At 49.0% G+C, this 22,699-nt stretch overlaps 1 protein-coding gene across 2 annotated transcripts in view; it reads left to right on the top strand.

Annotated features, from left to right (window-relative positions):
• The window catches only part of LOC137608143 (nuclear receptor coactivator 3-like), a 55,396-nt gene extending 32,812 nt beyond the window's left edge, over window positions 1-22,584 (top strand). Inside the window, exons 2-23 of one of the 2 annotated variants that reach the window (XM_068334228.1) lie at window positions 80-179; window positions 4,034-4,141; window positions 6,099-6,259; window positions 8,113-8,213; window positions 8,289-8,463; window positions 9,627-9,809; window positions 10,452-10,538; window positions 10,617-10,757; window positions 12,405-12,552; window positions 12,955-13,472; window positions 13,554-14,647; window positions 14,806-14,938; window positions 15,017-15,178; window positions 15,270-15,500; window positions 16,240-16,345; window positions 16,465-16,636; window positions 16,738-17,064; window positions 17,998-18,096; window positions 19,447-19,690; window positions 19,802-19,979; window positions 20,064-20,268; window positions 20,386-22,584. In XM_068334228.1, the coding sequence (XP_068190329.1) occupies window positions 4,053-4,141; window positions 6,099-6,259; window positions 8,113-8,213; window positions 8,289-8,463; window positions 9,627-9,809; window positions 10,452-10,538; window positions 10,617-10,757; window positions 12,405-12,552; window positions 12,955-13,472; window positions 13,554-14,647; window positions 14,806-14,938; window positions 15,017-15,178; window positions 15,270-15,500; window positions 16,240-16,345; window positions 16,465-16,636; window positions 16,738-17,064; window positions 17,998-18,096; window positions 19,447-19,690; window positions 19,802-19,979; window positions 20,064-20,268; window positions 20,386-20,397 (4,566 nt within the window). In that variant the 5' untranslated portion in view covers window positions 80-179; window positions 4,034-4,052 and the 3' untranslated portion in view covers window positions 20,398-22,584. Of the gene's footprint in view, window positions 1-79; window positions 180-212; window positions 614-4,033; window positions 4,142-6,098; window positions 6,260-8,112; window positions 8,214-8,288; window positions 8,464-9,626; window positions 9,810-10,451; window positions 10,539-10,616; window positions 10,758-12,404; window positions 12,553-12,954; window positions 13,473-13,553; window positions 14,648-14,805; window positions 14,939-15,016; window positions 15,179-15,269; window positions 15,501-16,239; window positions 16,346-16,464; window positions 16,637-16,737; window positions 17,065-17,997; window positions 18,097-19,446; window positions 19,691-19,801; window positions 19,980-20,063; window positions 20,269-20,385 lie in introns of those variants that run through there. The other variant, XM_068334238.1, reaches the window with a different exon arrangement.
• Window positions 22,585-22,699: the final 115 nt, after the last annotated feature.

Below are 22,699 nucleotides of genomic sequence, written 5' to 3'. Positions count from 1 at the left end.
TCCCTGCAGCCAGTCAATAATCAAACGTATCGATTGAGCGCCGCCGGTTCAACTTTTCCTGTCGTGTCGTCTCTTCCAGACTCCGGTGACCGGCTGACGTTGGACGGCGCCCACTTAGCGTGGGGGGAGGGGGGGAAGAGGAAGCATCTGATCGTCCATCATCTCGGCGCCATCACCAGGTGGGCTCGCAAAAAAAAAAAAAAATCCCTGTATGGTTGTCATGGTAACGGCCTGCTGGGTTTCGGTGTGGCGGTTTCATGTTGTTGCCACATTCTTGCAACATCCTCCTGACCCGAGCGCTGAAAGAAACGCAGTGTGTGTGTGTGTGTGTGTGTGTGTGTGTGTGTGTGTGTGTGTGTGTGTGTGTGTGTGTGTGAGAGTGTGTGTGTGTGTGTGTGTGTGAGTGTGTGAGGTTTGGTTTTTGGAAGGTTTAATAGTTTAGGTGGAGAAAAACTGTTGGAGGTAACAAGAGGGAAACAAAAAGGGTCGAGCAGATGAGAGAATGAAGAGTGGGGAGACGGCGGGGAGACGGGAGGAAAAATCAAATTATTCTTTGTGCTCTACCTGCCACCGCCGCAGAACGGGGGCATTAATCTTTTAGCCATGTCTGCAGGTGACAGCAACACACACACACACACACACACACACACACACACACTCAGACTTAACCAAACCGTAGTCTCTTTCGTTCTCCTGCGGCGTCACGGGTGCTTTTTTCTGACGCGCTGCCGAGATGGAATGATCCTTTATGGGGGGAGGAAGAGGAAGAGGAAGAGGAAGAGGGGGGTGTCCAGTTCCAGTTACTGACTGAAGCCCTTCTAAGAATGGAACACTCCCATTGGACAAGAGTAGCTCATCTTAGATCCCCTCTATTTGGGTCGTTTTCTTGGATTAAACCAGAAACCATTTGTTCATCCAAACAGCTCCATCTCCATAGCAACGGCAGCTTTTGCTTATGGGATGTAGGCCGGTCTCAAGAGACCCAGGTTCACGTGAGACTGCTCAGTCATCCTCTATAGTCAACACTGTGTCTAACTCACTTTAACACTCACACAACAAAATAAACGCATTTCAGCGACTGAGTGTAGAAGAAGGGTTGACAGAAGGTTCACGCCCCCTTCCCCAAACAGGAAGTAGAAGACCAATCTGATTGGTAGCCGTGAAATGAGTCACAGATATTACAAAACTTTTTAGAGGTTATTGTCAGACGTGAGGAAATCTTTTTGCACCCTTGGTTTCCTCTCCTCGTGTTGTACGCTCTGGTGTTCGTGACGTCAGCTGGTGTCCGGCTCCAGATCGACCCGGGAAAGGTCAAAGGTCAGACCCCTCCCTTGGGTTTTCTTCGGTCGAGATCGGGTGGAATCTGGCGTGAAAGATCTTCGTGGATGCACTCACCTGTCAGGTGAGGGGTCAGTCCTCTGGCTCCGCCTCCATCTGACCAGGGACCGGGGGGGGGGGTGCAGGGACTACCCTACATGAAACACCACATCCTGTCCACTGACCCTCCAACAGCAGCGCTTGAACACTTTTTGTTTTTCTTGATAAAATACATCCAGAAATGCCCCCCCCCCAGATGAAGTTTGATCTCCTCTGGTGTGAAATGTTTACTTTTACCACCTGACCTACACCGAAACCCTCCTGAAGAAGAAGAACCGCCCCCCCCCTCCAATCTCAGCCCTACTGCCCCCTGCTGCTGGATTGTCCCCTAAGCAGCCCCGCCCCCCCCCCATCGCCACCAGCCCCCCCCCCCCTGCCTGTGGCGTGTCATTGACTTTCTATCTGTGCTGGAGAAGTGGGGCTGGAGGTGACCCATTTCCCCGGGGCATTAAGCCACTCTCTGGGGCATTGAGCCGTTCTCTGGGGCATCAAGCCTTTCTCTGGGGCAGAATTATTCAGGCCACAATTAGAGCAGCTCTCCCTTTGTCAGGCGGGCGGCGCTGCGAACACACACACACACACACACAGACACACACACACACACACACACACACACACACACACACACAGACACAAACACACACACACACACACACACACACACACACACACACACACACACACACACACACACACACAGACACACACACACACACACAGACACACACACACACACACACACACACACACACACACACACACACACACACACACTTTGCTCGCTGGAGTTGTGAAGTCCCGTCTTTCTACCCCTTCCCAACCCCCCCACCCTCTGGCGCTCATTTCCTCCCTCGTGGTGGTTTCATCAGACGGCAGCGAGCGAGGGGGGGTTCGGTCTGAGGATGAGCAGGAGACAGGGGGCAAGTAGACGGGGGGCAGTTAGACGGAGGCAGGTAGAGGGGGGCAGGTAGACGGGCACATGGGGAGGCAGACAGGAGGGCAGAAAGTCAAAGACGCTCAGACCGTCAGGTAGGGGGCGCTGCAGCGAGACGTTTAGAGAGGAACCTGAACGCTACGCAGGGGGAGGAGCAACAGGAGTGTCCCCCCCTCGTTAGGAGTGTCCCCCCCCTCGTTAGGAGTGTCCCCCATTAGTTCCCCGTTAGGAGTGTCCCCCCCCTCGTTAGGAGTGTCCCCCATTAGTTCCCCGTTAGGAGTGTCCCCCCCTCATTAGGAGTGTCCCCCGTTAGTTCCCCGTTAGGAGTGTTCCCATTAGTTCCCTGTTAGTTCCCCTTTAGGAGTGTTCCCATTAGTTCCCTGTTAGTTCCCCGTTAGGAGTGTCCCCCGTTGGTTCCCCTTTAGGAGTGTTCCCGTGAGTTCCCCATTAGTTCCCCTTTAGGAGTGTTCCCATTAGTTCCCTGTTAGTTCCTCGTTAGGAGCGTTCCCCGTTAGGAGTGTTCCCCGTTAGGAGTGTTCCCGTTAGTTCCCTGTTAGTTCCCCATTAGGAGTGTTCCCCGTTAGGAGTGTTTCCGTTAGTTCCCCGTTAGTCGGTAGGAGGCGTTCCCAGACCTCCAGGAGAACCGGACTCTCTCCTGTACCTGTTGATCCCACTGGAGGAGAGCTGGAGATGATGGAGTGTGGCGCTGCCCCCTCCCCCCTGATTGGCTGAGCAGGAGCAGTGGGTGGCGGTCACAGGATAGCCATGTGATCAATGGAAGGGAAACGCCCCTCTGGCTCTGAAGGCTAAGGAGCTGGTCCACCTTCATCTCCTCCTCTTCCTCCCCTCTCACCTATGCCCCTCCTCTCTGCGCCTTTGTGCCCCCCCAACCCTGTTTCCCTTCATCCTCCTGTATCTACTCCACCTCCCACTACATTTGTGTTCTCTCTCGCTCTCTTCCCTCCCCTCCTCCTCCTCCTCTTCCTCCTCCTCCTCTTCCTCCCTCCTCCCTCTCCCTGGTGTCAGCTTCTGTCACTGTGGCAAAGAAAGTGACCAATCACAGCCCATTTCACCGCGCCGGCTTCTCCCTCCTTTATTCCTCCCCTCCCTCACTGATCTTCCTCTCCTTTGGTCCCATCTGCTCCTCTTCATCACCACCTTCATCAGCTCACTTCCTGGATACCGAATGTGATGCATTATGGGACAGACGGCTGTCTAACAGGGTTAGCTGAGCCACGTGGCTGCTAATCCTGAGTGTGTGTGTGTGTGTGTGTGTGTGTGTGTGTGTGTGTGTGTGTGTGTGTGTGTGTGTGTGTGTGTGTGTGTGTGTGAGCTGTGTGAACTCATAAATGCACCCCCCATCACACACACACACACACACACAACCTCACATGCTGACTGTCTTTCCAGAGGAGGAAGAGGAGGCAGACGCGACGTGTTTCTGTTCGTCAGGAGCATCTCATTTGCATATATTAGCATAATTTACCTGCTGTGTTTTACAGCCTGCTCTTGCTGCCTGTTTCTGATGAGTTCCACCAGATGATTCTCAGGTTCTTCTCTTAACTCCAGGATGAGAGATAACGTGTGTGTGTCTGTGTGTGTGTGTGTGTGTGTGTGTGTGTGTGTGTGTGTGTGTGTGTGTGTGTGTGTGTGTGTGTGTGTGTGTGTGTGTGTGTGTGTGTGTGTGTGTGTGTGTGTGTGTGTGTGTGTGTGTCCCCTCAGGTGCTGATATGCCTTCACCATGAGCGGATTGGGGGAGAACTCCATGGAGCCTCTGACCTCAGAAAACCGGAAACGCAAGCTCTCCACGTGTGACACGCCCGGTCTGGGGTGAGTTAACCAATCAGCACCAGAGGGAGGGAAGGGGCGGGTTCTCCATCCGCGTGGATGATGATGATGATGATGATGATGAGGAAGAACATGAATGTGTGCAAAATACATCATGATGTTCGGGTAGAAAACAGCTTTTCTTCTAAATGTTAGGATTTAAAAATAGACTTAGTCCTCGACTTACAAACATTCAGAGATATGAACAAACGTACTTCCCTATATCTGACGATCGTCCTGCAGTTCCTCTTGTTGCCACCACCTCCTCCAAGCAGCACCGCTGCGTTCACGAAGCTCCAACACTCGTTTCCCCTCTTGTTGTTTGTTGTCTCTGTTAGCGTCTCAGAGCGTCAGGCTTCCTACTGTGGATTATTTACTGTTTATCATGGATGATAAAGGAACGCGAAGCTACATGCTAATGCTACATGCTACAGTGGATCATCAACAGTAACTCCGAATTGTTACTGATGATCTTAAAAACTGGTAGAGAGTTCCTAGAAGTGTTTTTTTTATTCTTATAATATGGATTAAAGTTTACCGTGAACTAATCTGGATTAAAACGATCATGTGAATCACGAATGACGCTTGACAGTAGATATTGGAACTATATGTACGTATTTTAATATGATTACGTGTTTTTATCCTTATTTATTGTACAGTAACATGATATTGTGAGCTTTTAACACTTTTCCAGTGATTTTTAGAGTCCAGTATTTGTGGTGGACAGACGTTAAATTGGGTGAAATGATGAACTTGATGATTATTTTTCCGTGTATTTTTTTAAACCACTATATAATCAATAACGACTGAACTCTAAACGACCTGAACCTGTATTTCATTTATATGTGTTGTTTTAATGTCCTGTAATTATTTCTGGTCAGTCTGAAGGAATAGAACTTTAGTTTTTACAGTAGTAATGACATTACTTTAGTATTTAGAGTAGTAATGACATTACTTTAGTATTTAGAGAAGTAATGACATTACTTTAGTATTTAGAGAAATAATGACATTACTTAAGTATTAGAGCAGTAATAACATTACTTTAGTATTTAGAGTAGTAATGACATTACTTTAGTATTTAGAGAAATAATGACATTACTTAAGTATTTAGAGCAGTAATAACATTACTTTAGTATTTAGAGTAGTAATGACATTACTTTAGTATTTAGAGAAGTAATGACATTACTTAAGTATTAGAGCAGTAATAACATTACTTTAGTATTTAGAGAAATAATGACATTACTTAAGTATTAGAGCAGTAATAACATTACTTTAGTATTTAGAGTAGTAATGACATTACTTTACTATTTAGAGCAGTAATGACATTAGTATTAGAGCAGTAATGACATTTCTTTAGTATTAGAGCAGTAATGACATTTTAATGACCTCAGATGGAGGTTATAGATTTAAATGTAATAAATATTGACTTATGAATAATTCATCTTAGGAACAGCCTCTAGGAACCAGTTGTGTTCATATGTTGAGGACTATCTGTAGTCTTTATTTAACTGAGTAAAGGTTTAATTGAGTTGAAATCCTCTTTCACCATCATTGGGGGGGAGGGGTTGTGAGGGCATACAGAATAAATCTACACGCCGACTCCAGCAATTACAAGTCGCCTGTTCTCTGATCCCAGTCGGCTCTGTTTCAGTTTTTCAGGGCCTGTAAAGTAAAGTCGGAGAAACTCTCATAAACAAAGAAGCTTTTATTTATTTTTCTTAAGCCAGACTTTTGGAGAAACACGTATTTGCTTTCACTGGATGAGGAAACTGATGCTTCTCACATGTCTGAACGTTAGACGAGAAGCTGCAGCCTCCTAGACCGAGAACAGCTGCCTCTCGATCATTTGGAGCAGGAATACGCAGTATTTTCAATCCACCTTTGCGGTAATTCTTATATTCCGACATATCAGCAGTGTTAGCGTTAGCTTAGCTTCTCTTTTGCACGTTGTTCTCTGCAGGTGTGAGCGGAAGCGGCGTGAGCAGGAGAGCAAATACATCGAGGAGCTGGCCGAGCTGATCTCCGCCAACCTCAGCGACATCGACAGCTTCAACGTCAAACCGGACAAATGCGCCATCCTCAAGGAGACGGTGCGCCAGATCCGGCAGATCAAAGAGCAGGGTGAGTGGACGCCGTCGCTGGACCCCCCCCCCACACACACACACACCAGCAAACACCCACCCACCCACCTGAGGGTGGCAGCGGCGGTGGCGAGCTGGAGCGAGGTTGCTCTGTGAGTCAGGAGGCATCTGGAAAGGTGTTGAGCTGAGAGAGACAGCTGCAGGCACACACACACACACACACACACACACACACACACACACACACACACACACACACACACACACACACACACACACACACACTCAGAGCCCAGGTGCACGGACGGATCAGTCATTCATCTCCCCCAAATTTCCCAGCCTCAAGTGTTTGTGTTTGGGAGGAAACATTGCCAATACTTTACGCATCTGTCATTCATGCATCGCATGTGTGTGTGTGTGCATGCATGTGTGTGTGTGTGTGTGTGTGTGTTATGGGCACACGCAGCTGCGTGCCGGCCCGGCCGGGGGCTGTTTGATTGGACGTTTGCAGGTGATCACATGCCCATCCATCCTGTCTAACGGCCAGATTATCCGATCCGCGCCCGTCGGCGCAGCTGCTTCAGAACCTGCAGATTGATCACGATTAAACTTTCACACTCAGACACATTTATTCCCCCCCACCCCCCCGACCCAAGATGAATTTCTCCAGATTGTGTGTGTGTGTGTGTGTGTGTGTGGGGTGGGGGGGTAGAACCGTCGGTGTATTTCTGCTGGGCTCCGTCAGCGTCTGCCACCTCGACAGGAAGGGGAAGAGGCTACAGCTGGTCCTGACTGGCTGCTGACACGTTGCCATAGTTACAGGAAGTGAAGACAGAAACGACAGGGGCGTTTAGCTCTCGTCTCGCTCTCTACCTGTTCCTCTCCCCTCCTCTTCTCACTTCCAGTTGCTCTTTCTGCCAGCCTTTTTTTGCTCTTTTCTCTTCCTCGTCTCGACATTTCTCGTTTTCTTCCTCCTGCATCTTCCTCTTCCTCTTCCTCTTCCTCTTCCTCTTCCTCTCATCCGTTTGTGCAGCACGACGACTCGCTTCAGGTGTGCTCCCAGCATCTCAACGTGTACGAAGCGAACCGACGCGGTGCTGCTCGTCTTTTCCCGTCCTCTTCATCGTTCTTCTCTGAACTTCAGTTCTCTGCTTTATTCCTTTCTATTGGTGCTATGCATCGCCCCTGGGGAGCCAATCAGATGGAATGATCCCCCCCACACCCCCGCCGACTCTTCCTCTTGACCAAACCTCACATTAACACAACAACACAAACGCCAGCCTCGTTCTGTCAGTCTCCATCCTCATCCCTCTGCTAGTGCTTCCATCTTTATATATTCCTACCCCCCCTCCCCACCCATTCTCTCACAGACTCCTCCATTAATTCAGGTGCCTCGGCTCCGGCCCCCCCTGCACCATCACAGCTCCTCTCTCTCTCTCTCTCGCTCTCCCTCCCAGCCCCAGCCTACCAGACGGTCCCTTCAGAGTCTGACACTGAATATAAAGCCTGAGGACGGCGGCTACCTGCTCCACACGCGCCCAGCCCGCCTCTCCTCCCGACGCGCCTCCGAAAAACCTCCTCCGTCCGTCTCCATCCTCACCTGGACTCGGAAATTTATTAATTTTTTTATTTATTTTTGAAAGTAAATGTTGAGAAACGCTGCCCCCTGCTGGCGCAGCCGGAGAAGCGAACGGCACCGTGTGTTTTTTCCTTCCTTCGCTGGGGTTTTTTCTTATTTACAGGCATCAATGCTCGAATTGTCGTTTAATAAATTGTTTTACTGTAAATTAAATTTAAATTTTTACAAATTTTCTATAATCTTTTTTATTATTATTATAATTTTATTTAATTTTATTAATATTATTTTATTATTATTTATTTTATTCCCTCAAGGAAAAGCTTCTTCCAACGACGATGACGTCCAGAAGTCAGACGTGTCCTCCACGGGTCAAGGGGTCATCGATAAGGACCACCTGGGGCCCCTCCTGCTGCAGGTGAGCCCCTTCCCTCCCTCCCTTCCCGGTTGGTGATTGGACGGATCGGCTGACTTCCTGTCTGCGTGCCTCCAGGCTCTGGACGGCTTCCTGTTCGTGGTGAACCGGGAGGGCAGCATCGTGTTCGTGTCGGACAACGTGACGCAGTACCTGCAGTACAAGCAGGAGGAGCTGATCAACACCAGCGCGTACAACATCCTGCACGAGGACGACCGCGAGGAGTTCCACAAGAACCTGCCCAAGACCAACCGTGAGAAACCAACACACACACACACACACACATACACACACACACGAGGGTGCTACACACCTGCTCATCGCTCCATCCTCCTCCCGTTATTCACATTTCCCTCTCGCTCTTTTCTGCTCTCGCTAACAAGGAGCCCCTGGGAAGCCTCCACACACACACACACACACACACACACACACACACACACACACACACACATGCTCAGGAGCGCCCACCCACTCAGTGCTAAGCAGGCAGAGCGTAACGCAGCTGTCAGTCACACTCAGTGGGTCCGACGTGAGGATCAGGTCTGAGCTCCACCGCCGCCATCGGGAGCTACTTCCTGCTAAATAATGCATCTCCACACACCGTGTGTGTGTGTGTGTGTGTGTGTGTGTGCATATGTTTTATTGTATATATTTACATGCATATGTCAGTGATTGTGTTCAATTGTGTGTGTGTGTGTGTGTGTGTGTGTGTGTGTGTGTGTGTTTTAACGCTGATTAATTATGGATGTTTTTCCTCGAATCGATTAACTTCCTGTTCCGTCACCTGGGAAACAGATGAGCGTCCGCTTGGCTCCGCCCCTTGTTTTCCGTGAGGCCCGTGAATGGAATGCACCCCCCCCTGGATGCAGGTTCCTGTAGGGTGACCTCCAGCGACACCCGATGCGCACACACACACACACACACACACACACTCAGGGCGTGAACACCTGAACCTCTGAGGGGTCGTGACCCCAACAATGCAGGGGATTTTTCCACGATGGGGAGACACTCAAAGCCTTTTCACTATCAGCCCCCCCCCGTGTTTCCGTCTCCTGGTCTCCTCCCTGCACCTGCCAGAGACCGACCCAAGGCCCCCCCGATAAGGCTGGGAGGACGCTCGGATGTCTGTGAAGTTTGCCTCCCTGTTCCCTCCCTCCCCTGTGAAGGTGACCCCCCCGTCTAAAAGGCGTTTGGGGCCTGAATGAGGATAGATGGCTGCGTGCCCCCCCTCCCCATCCAGCGCCACCGGAGAGGAAGACATATTGGAAATCGACAGCTTGGTTCCATTAATCCCTCGGTCCATTTACCCCCCCTCCCCCTGAGAGGGGGGAGCACGCGGCCACGTGATTGGTTCGTTCGGTTTGAGTGTATGAGTGTGTGTGTTCCACTCACACCCCCGTCTGCTTCTGCTTGCAGTAAATGGAGTGTCGTGGGGGGGCGAGGCGACCCGACAGAAGAGCCACACCTTCACCTGCCGCATGCTGGTCAAGTTCTGCCACGCCCACGGCCCCATGGAGGAGGGGCCGGGGGGGCCGCGCTACGAGACCATGCAGTGCTTCGCCCTCACCCAGCCCAAGGCCATGATCGAGGAGGGGGAAGGTACGGCGCAAAACCAAATAAATACAGTGACCCCTCGTTCTTTATAGTTAACGCGTTCCAGGAACCACACGCGATTAACGAATTCCACGATAGAGCGACGAACTATTTATTTTATTATTTAGGGTAATTTAAACGTTTCTGAACCCCCCCATGCTGATATTAATCCACCTTCCATCTGTATTACCTTTAAAACACTCTGATAGACTGTTTAAAACACTTTTGAGTCTCACAGAAGTCCCAGACTGACAGAAGGTAGCGCACTTCCTGATGCCGTCAGCCAATAGAATGCATGTACGGTATCACATGACTACAAAAACTCCACAATGAGGTGAAGCCGCGAGTGTTGATGTGTGAATGAGCGAAGGATTACTGTATTTATTAAAATACATTCGTACAGAACTGACTGTTCATCGACTGTTTAACCTGGAGACGGGTTCATTCAACTTACATCGTTTTTGGACTTACATCACCTGGAACTGATTAACAACGTCAGCCGAGGTTTATCTGTATTTACAGAAGGTTATCGAACTTTTTATGGACAAAGCGAAATATCATTCGAAGCAGATTATAGAGATTTATCTCTTTAATCCGGAGTTGTTCTGCGTAGACAGTTCAGATCTGAGCTGCTTCTTCTCCCCGCAGACCTTCAGTCATGTATGATCTGCGTCGCCCGGCGGGTCACCGCCATGGAGAGAACGGAGAGCTTCAACACGCGACACGAGCTCTCAGGTGAGTCCAGCACGAACCCTGATCCGGGATCGGGTGGGGGTCGTCTCTCACCCGTCTCTCACCCGTCTCCCTCCCCAGGTAAGCTGATCCAGATCGACCAGAACTCCCTGCGGGCGTCGATGCGTCCGGGCTGGGAGGACCTGCTGAGACGCTGCATCCAGATGTTCCTGCAGCACAGCGACGGGCAGCCGTGGTCGCACAAACGCCACTACCACGAGGGTGGGTCACACACACACACACACACACACACACACACACACACACACACACACACACACACACCGGAATCAGCTGCTAACGTGTTAAAGCTAAAGAACTGTTCACCCTCAGCTTGTTTTAGTTGTGAGTGTGTTATCTAGATCACATGTGTCAAACTCAAGGCCCGGGGGCCAAATGTGGCCCTCCACATCATTTTATGTGGCCCGCAAGAGAATAAAAGGCCAGAGTGTCTAAAAACACATATTAAATAGGTCAAAAGTGTGCTTTGAACAAAGACTACATTTCCCACAATGCAGTAGTTCAGCCCATTCTAATTCTGACTAAACGTAGTGAACAAAGTTAACATCCTAACTTGTGTCTGATGTTATTTTTCTTTATTGATTGATAGTTTGATCCTTGATTGATGGAGTTCTGTGGGTTTAATAACCTGACAAATGAAAAGGATTTATGTTAGAACAGAGAAACAAACAAACATGTTTTTTCTGTCTAACTGTAATGTTTGGAACTAGAATCAGTCAGAAATTCAGTTATTTAACATTAAGGAGTAGTTACATTTAGTTACATTACACTGAGTTACATTTAGTTACATTTATTAGTTACATTAAGGAGTAGTTACATTTAGTTACATTACACTGAGTTACATTTAGTTACATTTATTAGTTACATTAAGGAGTAGTTACATTTAGTTACATTACACTGAGTTACATTTAGTTACATTTATTAGTTACATTAAGGAGTAGTTACATTTAGTTACATTACACTGAGTTACATTTAGTTACATTTATTAGTTACATTAATAAGGAGTAGTTACATTTAGTTACATTACACTGAGTTACATTTAGTTAAATTTATTAGTTACATCAAGGAGTAGTTACATTTAGTTACATTACACTGAGTTACATTTAGTTACATTTATTAGTTACATTAAGGAGTAGTTACATTTAGTTACATTACACTGAGTTACATTTAGTTATATTTATTAGTTACATTAAGGAGTAGTTACATTTAGTTACATTACACTGAGTTACATTTAGTTACATTTATTAGTTACATTAAGGAGTAGTTACATTTAGTTACATTACACTGAGTTACATTTAGTTACATTTATTAGTTACATTAAGGAGTAGTTACATTTAGTTACATTACACTGAGTTACATTTAGTTACATTTATTAGTTACATTAAGGAGTAGTTACATTTAGTTACATTACACTGAGTTACATTTAGTTACATTTATTAGTTACATTAAGGAGTAGTTACATTTAGTTACATTACACTGAGTTACATTTAGTTACATTTATTAGTTACATTAAGGAGTAGTTACATTTAGTTACATTACACTGAGTTACATTTAGTTACATTTATTAGTTACATTAAGGAGTAGTTACATTTAGTTACATTACACTGAGTTACATTTAGTTACATTTATTAGTTACATCTGGCCCTTTGAGGACAGCCGTGATGCTGATGACACTCTTGTTCTAGAGTTAAGTGTTCTTTTTTTATCATCGCTGTTGATCTTGTGGAAAACTAAAGTCTTTTTTCTTCATCATTGATCGTTTTCACACCGACGCATTTGATTTATGACCTTTTTCGATCAGATAAGCGTCTCAGGGAGTGAATTTGCTGCTTTTATCTTTCCGTGCAGCCTTTCTGCAAGGTCACGCCGAGACGCCGCTGTACCGCTTCTCCCTCTCCGACGGCACGCCGGTCACCGCCCAGACCAAGAGCAAACTGTACCGCCACCCCATGAGCAACGAGCCGCAGGGCTTCATCTCCACCCACCTGCTGCAGAGGTCAGCACACGCGTGTGCGGGTTAGAACACGCCACTGTCAAGTCTGAAAAGCACATCTCTGACGCCGCCGAGGCTTTCAGTGACTGGAGTGAGAGCTGAAGGAGCTTTATGTGCACTTTTTGTACGATTTTTCTGCGCTTTTCGTGAGCTTTTTGTGCACTTTTTGTGTGCTTTTTGTGCACTTTTTGTGAGTTTTTCGTGAGCTTTTTGTGCACTTTTTGTGCTCTTTTTGTGCACGTTTTGTGCGCTTTTCGTGTGCTTTTTGTGCCCTTTTTGTGCACGTTTTGTGCGCTTTTCGTGTGCTTTTTGTGCACTTTTTGTGCACGTGCTGTTGTGTTTCTCCGTCTGAGAGGAAACTTGTATTTGACCTTGTTTCTCGTTTCTTGTCTTCGTTCCTCGCAGAGAACCCAACGGCTACCGCTCGGCTCAGGGCGGCAACCTGATGCAGAACGCCATGAGAGGCCCCGCCCCCGGCGCCCAGATGAACATCAACGCCGGCGGTGGTGGTGGGGGAATGGGGGGGATGGGGGGCATGAGCAGGGGTTTCGGCATGAACGAGCAAAGTCACATGGGTCACATGGGTCCGATGGGAGGCGGAGCTATGTACGGCGGGGGCGGCGGCGGCGGTGGAGGAGGAAGTGGAGGTGGAAACATGGGCAACCGAATGATGCAGATGAGTCAGATGGGGCCGATCAGTCAGGGGGGGCACCTGAACCAGATGGGGGCCATGACCCACCCGGGGCAGGGCATGCAGCACCCGCAGCAGCCCCCGTTCCAGAGCAGCGGGGGCTTCGGCTTGAGCGGCATGAACAGCCCCACAGGAAGCCCCAGGATGGGTGGCCCCCCCCAGCAGGGGCTCCTGATGTCGCCCCGGAACAGAGGGAGCCCAAAGATGGGGGCCAACCAGTTCTCCCCCGGAGGTAAAGCGGCGGCGGCTAACGGTTAGTATCGGTTATCTATCAATCGATCGGCTAATTGATAATGTGCCCCCCCCCCCCCAGGCATGCACTCCCCCATGAGCGGCATCGTCAGCGGCGGAGGGGGCGGGGGGGGCAGCGCGTCCTTCTCCAGCAGCTCTCTGAACGCCCTGCAGGCCATCAGCGAGGGGGTGGGCAGCTCGCTGTCCTCCACCCTCATGTCGCCCCCCCCAGCGCTGAAACCCGACAGCTCCCCCAGCATCCACTCCTCCTCCTCCCAGCCCCCCCCCAAACCGGGACCCGACGGCTCAAAGAGCCCGGCCGGGGGGGGCCTGGACCACCATCACCCCCCCATGCACCACCACCACCACCATCAGCACCCCCAGGCTGAGAGTTCCGGGGAGCGGCCGGACGGCCAGGTGCCCCCCCCCACCGCCGTCGCCAAGGAGGAGGGGGGCAGCGAGGCCAGCTCCGAACCCCCCCGGAGGGTGCCGGACAGTAAGGGCCACAAGAAGCTGCTGCAGCTGCTGACCTCCCCCACGGAGGAACTGGGCATGGGGGGGGGCAACGGGCCACCAGGACCCCCCATCCCGCCCCCGCCACCACCTCCCCCCCCCAGCAGCACTCCCGCCCTCTCAGACAGTAAGGACCCCTCTGGAGGCATGACCAGCCCCTCGTCCACGGGGGTGTCCTCCTCTTCTTCCTCAGTCAGTGCTGGGGGGCCAGTGGCCGGGCCGGGGGGGGGCTTACACTACACCGGCTCCCTGCAGGAGAAGCACAAGATCCTCCACAAGCTGCTGCAGAACGGAAACACCCCCGACGAGGTGGCCAAGATCACCGCCGAGGCCACGGGGAAGGTGTCCCTGGGGGGCCAGGAGGTGGGGGGCGGCGAAGCCGGAGCGGCGGGGGCGTCGGGGGCCGGGGCGGGGCCCGGGATGAGCGAACCCAAACAGGAGCAGCACAGCCCCAAGAAGGAGAAGACCCACGCCCTCCTGCACTACCTGCTCAACAAGGACGACTCCAAGGAGCCCCCCGACGTCAAGCCCAAGCTGGAGGAGCTGGAGGGGAAGGGGCCCCCGGGGGCCGCGGGGGGCCCCGCCCGGGGCGGGCCCGGACCGGGACCCGGCCCCGCCCCAGAGCATCCAGAGACCAAGGTCAAGTCGGAACCGCCGGATGATGTAAGAGTCCTACGTCACAGTAACGTCGAGCTAACGCCGTTAGCCGGGAGCTAACGCTGTTAGCCGGGAGCTAACGCCGTTAGCCGGGAGCTAACGCCATTAGCCGGGAGCTAACGCCGTTAGCCGGGAGCTAACGCCATCTTTACGTCTTTGCTCAGCTGCACAACCTGGAGACGATCCTCGGGGACTTGAGGGGTTCCAGTTCCGACTTCTACCCGGATCAGGCCGGAGGGGGCGGGGCTAATGACACGGGCAACAAGCCCCAGGGGGGTCTGGAGGACAGTTTGAGGGGTAAGTGGTTCAAGGATTATCCTCAGAGAGGAAGACAGAGGTGTGTGTTAGCGGTGTGTGTTTGTGTTTTTTGTGCAGGCAGTCCAGGGGTCGTCCCGGGGCCTCAGGGGCCCTTCCAGAGGACCATGTCCATGGATGGGAAGCCCTCCGGTGGGCCTGGGGGGGCAGGCAGACGTCCCATGCTCATCAAGCAGGAGAACATCATGGGCTGCCCCGACGGCTACCCAGGAACCCTAGGGGGTGTGTCCAGCTGCTCCCAGAATGCACCACTCTCTGCTCTCCGCCCACTCTCCCCTGTCCTGACACATGATGTTTGTCTCTCCCTCCCCAGGACCGATGAACCGGGGCATGGTGGCCCAGAGGTCTCCCATGGGGGGGTCAGGCGACTGGGGCATGCCTCGCTCCAGCGCCAGTCCTGTGGGGGGGCACCCCCCCATGATGCGCCAGGGCGCCATGGAGTACAGCGGCAGCAAGGGCATGATGTCGGGACCGCTGGTCAGCCGCTCCAACAGCGTGCCGGGGGGGGGCCGGTCCATGCTGCAGCAGCAGCTCATGGAGATGGGTGCGTGTCGCGTCAGCAAAGCAGGAAGTCACGCTGGGAGCTAAATGCTAACAGTTTAGGCTAGCAGTCCCAGGATTATTAAAAGCTAATAAACTAAAATTTAATCGTCGTGTTGATAACCGAATCTGATCTGGATCTACAGCAATCCCTCGCTTATTCACGCTTCAAGAGGCACGGCTTCACTATACCGCTGATTTATAGTAGGTAGTCACATGATACCGTACGCGCATTCTATTGGCTGACAGCATCCGCACTTCAGAAACATTTAAATTATCGTAAATGATAAAATAAATACTTGGTCGATATATCGCGGAATTTCATTTTTCGCGGGTGATCCTGGACCGCATTAACAGTGAGTAACGAGGGATTACCGTACTCCAGATTTTACCCGATTCTTTCTTTTTCACGTACCCAACATTGTCTTTACTCAACCTTCCCCTTGAATTTCATAAAAATCCGTATTTAAGTTTATGTAATTGAGGAAAGTGTTCCAAAAAAATCTGTGTTTCCTTGCGGGAAAAAACATTCCTGACTCCGCCCCTTTATCCGTATCCTCTAAAAGGAAGACAAAAGCAAACGAGCGAGGATGCAAAATAGTTTTTTATGGACTTATCGTGTCTCTATTTGGACTAAACGGCGACGAGAGCTGAACCGACGACATCCTGTCAGGTGTTAGCTATGTCGGGTGTTGATGGCGGCTCTACGTCTGTCCGTTAAACGCCTCGTCTTCCTGCTGCAGGAGGCTCCGCCGACATGGCGATGGGGATGAGCCCCTTCACCCAGCAGGGGCAGCCCAGCCAGTCCCCCTCCTGGCCGGACAACCTGATGGGGATGGAGGGCAGCAGGTGAGTGCAGCGCCCCCTGCAGGTACTGTCTGTAGGAGTCACCGCACCAAGCCCGTCACGCCGCTCACACTCACTGGTGTTTTTATGTGTGTGTGTGTGTGTGTGTGTGTGTGTCATAGACGCCAGTTCGGCAACACCTTAGACGACCTCCTGGTGCCCCCCACCACCAGCGAGGGGCAGAGCGACGAGCGGGCGCTGCTGGACCAGCTGGACTCGCTGCTGAACAACACGGACGGCATCGCCCTGGAGGAGATAGACCGAGCCCTGGGCATCCCGGACCTCGTCAGCCAGGTGGGGCATCGGGGCAGGAATGGGGGCGGGGGGGGGCAGCTTAGAAGAAGTCAGTCCAGTAACAAACTGTTGGTTCTGCCCTCTCGACCCATCTGCTTCAGTCACACGGGGCCGAGCAGCCAATCGAGTCGTTCCCAGGGCAGGACCCCTCCATGGTTCTGGACCAGAAGCCCCTCTACGGTCAGGGCTATCCGGGCCCCCCCTCCATGTCCATGCAGTCTGGCTACGGGGGGAACCCCATGCAGGGACAGACCCAACAAGGAGGCTTCGGGCCCATGCTGTCTCAGATGGGACAAGGCGGTAGTTTCCCCGGTATGGGGGGCATGGGCGGCATGGGACACCCCCGCGCCAACATGATGAGACCCAGGATGATGACGGCCAACAAGCCCATGAGGCTGCAGCTGCAGCAGCGGCTGCAGGGACAGCAGGTGGGTTCTGATCCGGATTCAGTCCGTTCACACTGGAAGAACAGAAGTCCGTGGAGGATAAGTCAGGAATTCAGTTATTTAACATTAAGGAGTAGTTACATTTAGTTACATTACATTTAGTTACATTTAGTTACATTTATTAGTTACATTAAGGAGTAGTTACATTTAGTTACATTACATTTAGTTACATTTAGTTACATTTATTAGTTACATTAAGGAGTAGTTACATTTAGTTACATTACATTTAGTTACATTTATTAGTTACATTAAGGAGTAGTTACATTTAGTTACATTACACTGAGTTACATTTAGTTACATTTATTAGTTACATTAAGGAGTAGTTACATTTAGTTACATTACACTGAGTTACATTTAGTTACATTTATTAGTTACATTAAGGAGTAGTTACATTTAGTTACATTACACTGAGTTACATTTAGTTACATTTATTAGTTACATTAAGGAGTAGTTACATTTAGTTACATTACATTTAGTTACATTTAGTTACATTTATTAGTTACATTAAGGAGTAGTTACATTTAGTTACATTACACTGAGTTACATTTAGTTACATTTATTAGTTACATTAAGGAGTAGTTACATTTAGTTACATTACACTGAGTTACATTTAGTTACATTTATTAGTTACATTAAGGAGTAGTTACATTTAGTTACATTACACTGAGTTACATTTAGTTACATTTATTAGTTACATTAAGGAGTAGTTACATTTAGTTACATTACACTGAGTTACATTTAGTTACATTAATTAGTTTAGTAGTTGATGGAAATGAGTTTGACCCACCTCTTCCACGACGTGAAGTTACTACCTTGTGTTTACAGAACTTACTGCTAAAATCCTGTGACCTCACTATGTAAAGGTCAGCGCGTCATGTAATCCGTCTCTGCGTTAAATGTTCTCTCCCCCTCCAGTTCATGAACCAGAGCCGACAGAACATGGGCATGAAGATGGAGAACCCGGGGGGGAACCCTGGCATGAGGCCCGGCATGCAGCCTGGCATGGGAGGACAGGTAGATGACAAAAACCCTCAGCGATGCCAAGCCGGTGCTCGCATTTCACACACACTCACACACACACACACACACACACTCACACAGGGTGTGTGTGTGTGTGTGTGTGAGACGCGCCCTCCATCAACACACTGGTCTCTTCAGCTCTTTAATCCGTCACTGCGCCGCCTCTAATGGATGAACCTGGACCCGAACGCAGACAGTAACAGTTTGGAAATGGATTACCGCTGAACCCCGACGGTTATTTATGGATCACCGGCATTTATAACAGCGTTTATAACAGCATTAATAACAGCATTATTACCAAGTGTAAAGCTATGAATGACACGTCCTGCTTCACACCAGACGGTGATTAATGAAGGAGCAGCAGGGGGGATGCTGGGTAAAGCAGCTCAACAGGTCCTGTGTCTTCAGGAGTCTTTACCTTTAGTGGGTTTTGAACTAACCCACTTGGTCTAAAACTAACTAGTTTTTGTGCTAACTTAGTAACTGGGTTTTTAAATTAACTTCTTTCTAAACTAACCTTAACTAACTTCTTAACCCATTGGGGTTTGAACAAATTAGGTTCTCAACTAGGTTTTAAACTAACTAGGTTTTTAAACTAACTAGGTTTGTAATAACTAAGTAGGTTTAATACTTATTAGGCTCTGAAATAACTAACTAGGTTTTTAAATTAACTGGGTTTTGAAATAACCAAGTTTTAAACAAACTATGTTTTAAACTAACTAGTTTTTGACCTGCATAACTAGGTTTTTTAATTAACTAGGTTTGTAATAACAAACAAACTAGGTTTTAAACTAACTAGTTTCTAAACTAAAAAACTACTTAACCCATTAAGGTTTGAACAAATTAGGTTCTAAACTAACTGGGTTTTGTGCTAACTGGGTTTGTAATAACTAACTAACTAGGTTTAGACTAACTGTTTTAAACTAGTTTTTTAACTAACTATGTTTGTAGATTAACTGGGTTTGCAATAACTAACTAGGTTTTAAACTAACTCGTTTCTTAACTAACTGACTAATTAACTAACCCATTAGGTTCTGAACAAATTAGGTTCTAAACTAAGTTTTGTACTAACTAGTTTTTGAACTAACTCACTTGGTTCTGAACTAGGTTTTGAATTGTTATTTAACATAAACTTTGTATTTATATTATATGTGTGTTATTATTATGTTATTATTTATTATTATTTATGTTGTTTACATTTACACTGTATGTTTGACACCTATCCTGCTTTATTTGCTTTCAATTGGGGACTAATAAAGTTTCTTGAGTTTGAATCTTATAGCGGCGGTAGCTCCTATTGGTTGTCTTTTCCGTGCTCACCCTCTGATTGGTCGGTTTGTGCAGGCGGGGTTCCTGAATGCTCAGATGATGGCTCAGCGCAGCAGAGAGATGGTCACCATGCAGATGAGGCGGCAGCGCATGATGATGCTGATGCAGCAGCAGCAGCAGCAGGCGGCCGCCGCCGCCGCCGCCGGGGGCTTCAGCCCCCCGCCCAACGTCACCGCGCCCGGCGGCATGGACAGCCCAATGGGGGGGCCTAACATGGGCCAGCCGGGCCCCCAGCAGTTTGGCTACGGAGGGAGTTATGGTGAGTCTGTTGGGCCCTGTATAAAAATGCTGCCCCCTGGTGGCGAGTGGGAGAACTGCAGCATCTTCATTGATCTATCAGCTGATGGGGGCTTTCGGTTTGTCTCCCCAGGGATGGGCCAGCAGGGGGACCCTTCGTTCGGCCCGTCGGCCGGAAGTCCTCCTAACGCCATGATGCCCGGCCGCATGGGACCCCAAAACCCCATGATGCAACAGCACCCGCAGGGGGGTCCCATGTACCAGGGTGCAGACATGAAAGGCTGGTCGCAGGGGGGGCTGGGGCGCAGCAGGTAGAACCAATCACACGCAGACAGTTTGGTTTGGTGCTTCTGGGCTCCAATGAGAACCCGTCTCACTTCCTGTCGTTCCTCCAGTTCCTACCCCCAGCAGCAGTTCGGGCAGCAGGGGCCCCCGGGGCAACAGCAGTTTGGACAGCAGGGCAACCCGGGCCAGTATGGGGGCATGATGATGAGCGGGGGCATGCCAGCCAGCGGAGGAGGGGGTCACATGGGCCAGATGGGGGGGCAGATGGGTATGAACCCCATGGTGATGGGACGCATGCCGATGGGGCCTGATCAGGTAGGTGCTGAGGGCAGGAGAAAGGGGGCGCATGAAGGGCGGGGCTGTTTTTTTCTGGGGGGGTTGATTTGTTAACAGGCTTCCTCACTTCTTCCTCTTTTCCTCCCCCCCCTCTAGAAATACTGCTGAGCATCAGGACGGTCAGTCTCACTTTGGAGGACTTGTAGTGCTGCGCTCCCACCAGAAGGGGGCGTGAACTTCATTTCTAGGCTCCTATTGGCCACCTGGAGGTGAAATCGGGCCAATCGGGGGTCACGAGGATCAGAAACACTGACGCTTTGACTCCCGTGGCAGACGGCGGTTCAACGCCCCCGTTTCGGACCAAACGGCGGCCGTCACACACTCCTGAGTGGATCACACACTCCGACCCGTCTTTTGTGGACTAGCGTGACGTCATTGTGTTCAGATATAAATTATGGGATTCCTTTCTTGTGTCTGAACTGTGGGATTTTTATCCGCCCCTCCCAAAGGACGCAAACCAGGAACCATCAGATTGTGACATCAGATGAATGTCATGAAGCAGTAGCACATTGTTTGGCCTTCCAGGCCCCCCCCCAGGGCCCCTCCGAGCGCAAATATGACTGAATCACTTGTTGGCTGTTTGCACTTTAACGAAAGGCCAACGTGGAATGGATTGTGGCAATATAGAGGCCTTTACCGGAGAATTATGGATAGCAGCAGACGTTAACTGTTTATTTGTGTGTGTGTGTGTGGTGTGTGTGTGTGTGTGTGTGGGTGTTCTTCTTCTCTGATTGGTTGATGGGTAACCATGTGACGATCTTTGTTCTGCAGTGGGAACCAGTAGAAAGGCAGTAAGCACAGATTCCATCCAAGCAGTTTAATAACGACAGGAGACATTATCCCCAAAATTTCCAACTATATTTATACGGATTCACGACCAGAGGGTCATTTTTAAATCCAAAAAATAAATAAAATAAAAAAAATTGCACATATTTTGGTTACCTTGCACCAACTTCCAGCGTCTATTGCCAGTCGTAAATGAGCTCGAGTTCCAGCAATAATCCTTCCTCCTGGTTTCCCGTGATGACAAAGCTGAAGCATCGTTTCCTCCGAGCGACGGCACTGCAGTATTAGACATGAAGTCCCGTGTGGAGCGTCTCCTTTCTTTTATGTCTGTAAAGGTAAATTGTAAATACGCTTCAGATGTACAATATATAAATATACAGTATATAAGCTTTTGTAGGTCACATACTGTTTTTGCACAGATTGTAAGGCTTGTTATTTAAAAGTGTAAATTTCTGAATCCCATCATAGGTCAGCTTTTATTCCTGATTATGTCTTTTATTTCCGACTTTATTCTCAGAAGGAGCGGTCTTAGCTAAAGAGGTGCTGGTGCGTATTTTTTCTTCATAAATTATTTTTATTCTGGCAAAAAAACAAAAAAAAACAACACAAAACATGCCTATAAAAGAGTCGACACATGATTGTGTTTGGCTTCTCGAGGCCCTGATGTCTTACCAGGACGCGCGGTGGACTTCTTCACAAACGAAACCTCATGCTTCCACGTGTGACTTTCAGTTCGACTCCTGAGATTTCTGTGCTTTGAATTCGTGCAGCTGGAAATCCGCCTCGATGTAAAGGTGTTCATGAATCCTGTAGGTTTGAATTTTTCTACATTTCAGTTTTCTTTCTATTTCCTGTGAACGTTTTTATCTGTTGAGAAATCTACCTTTGAACACACGCTTAATCCAAAGATTTTCGTTTGTCATTCTGCAGTGAGTAGGAACCGTTTCCTGACGTAGATTGTTGAAGTACTCGTGTGCTTTTACCGTCGCACATAACGTATAATATACATTGAACTGAATATGTTTGATTTCGTCCAGTATATCCTCATCCGTGTGTCATAGAGTAGAGACGAGTCTGGTTCTGCTGAGGTGGTTTGGGTTTTCTATTCGTGATCGTTTCTCCTTTTCTGTGGAATTTACGGCCAGTTGAATTGTGGTGCTGCAAAAACGATTATTTCACAAGAGAATGTCGAGATTTTGTAAGATGAAAACGAAGGAGGTTTCATGATCGATGTCATTATGTCTCAGACTCGTAGCTCGGAGTTTTCTTTCTTAACCCCAGTCTCAAAAAAGAAAATAAAACTTAAATCTACAACTATATTAAAAGAAGTCTGTGTTTTATTTATAAGAAAAGAAACTCCTTCCATTGAATCACGGCGCTGAAGATTAGAGAAACACACCGGGGGAGATATACTGTCATTATTCCAGGATGTAAAATACTATGATGTGTTTTTCTTACCTTGTTTCTTGATGTTAATATCAATGTAAATACAAATTTATATTTAAACATTAACAAGTCTCCGTTGTTGTTTTTGTGCATTTAAAGTCTTTATTTTATTGAGCAGGGGGAAAAAAGAGCATTTTTTGGGAGTATATCTCATAATGCCCAGGGCATTGGGGAAAAA

Source organism: Antennarius striatus, chromosome 2 (assembly GCF_040054535.1).
Source record: "Antennarius striatus isolate MH-2024 chromosome 2, ASM4005453v1, whole genome shotgun sequence".
Taxonomy (NCBI): domain Eukaryota; kingdom Metazoa; phylum Chordata; class Actinopteri; order Lophiiformes; family Antennariidae; genus Antennarius; species Antennarius striatus.
This window is presented reverse-complemented; position numbering and strand designations above follow the sequence as displayed.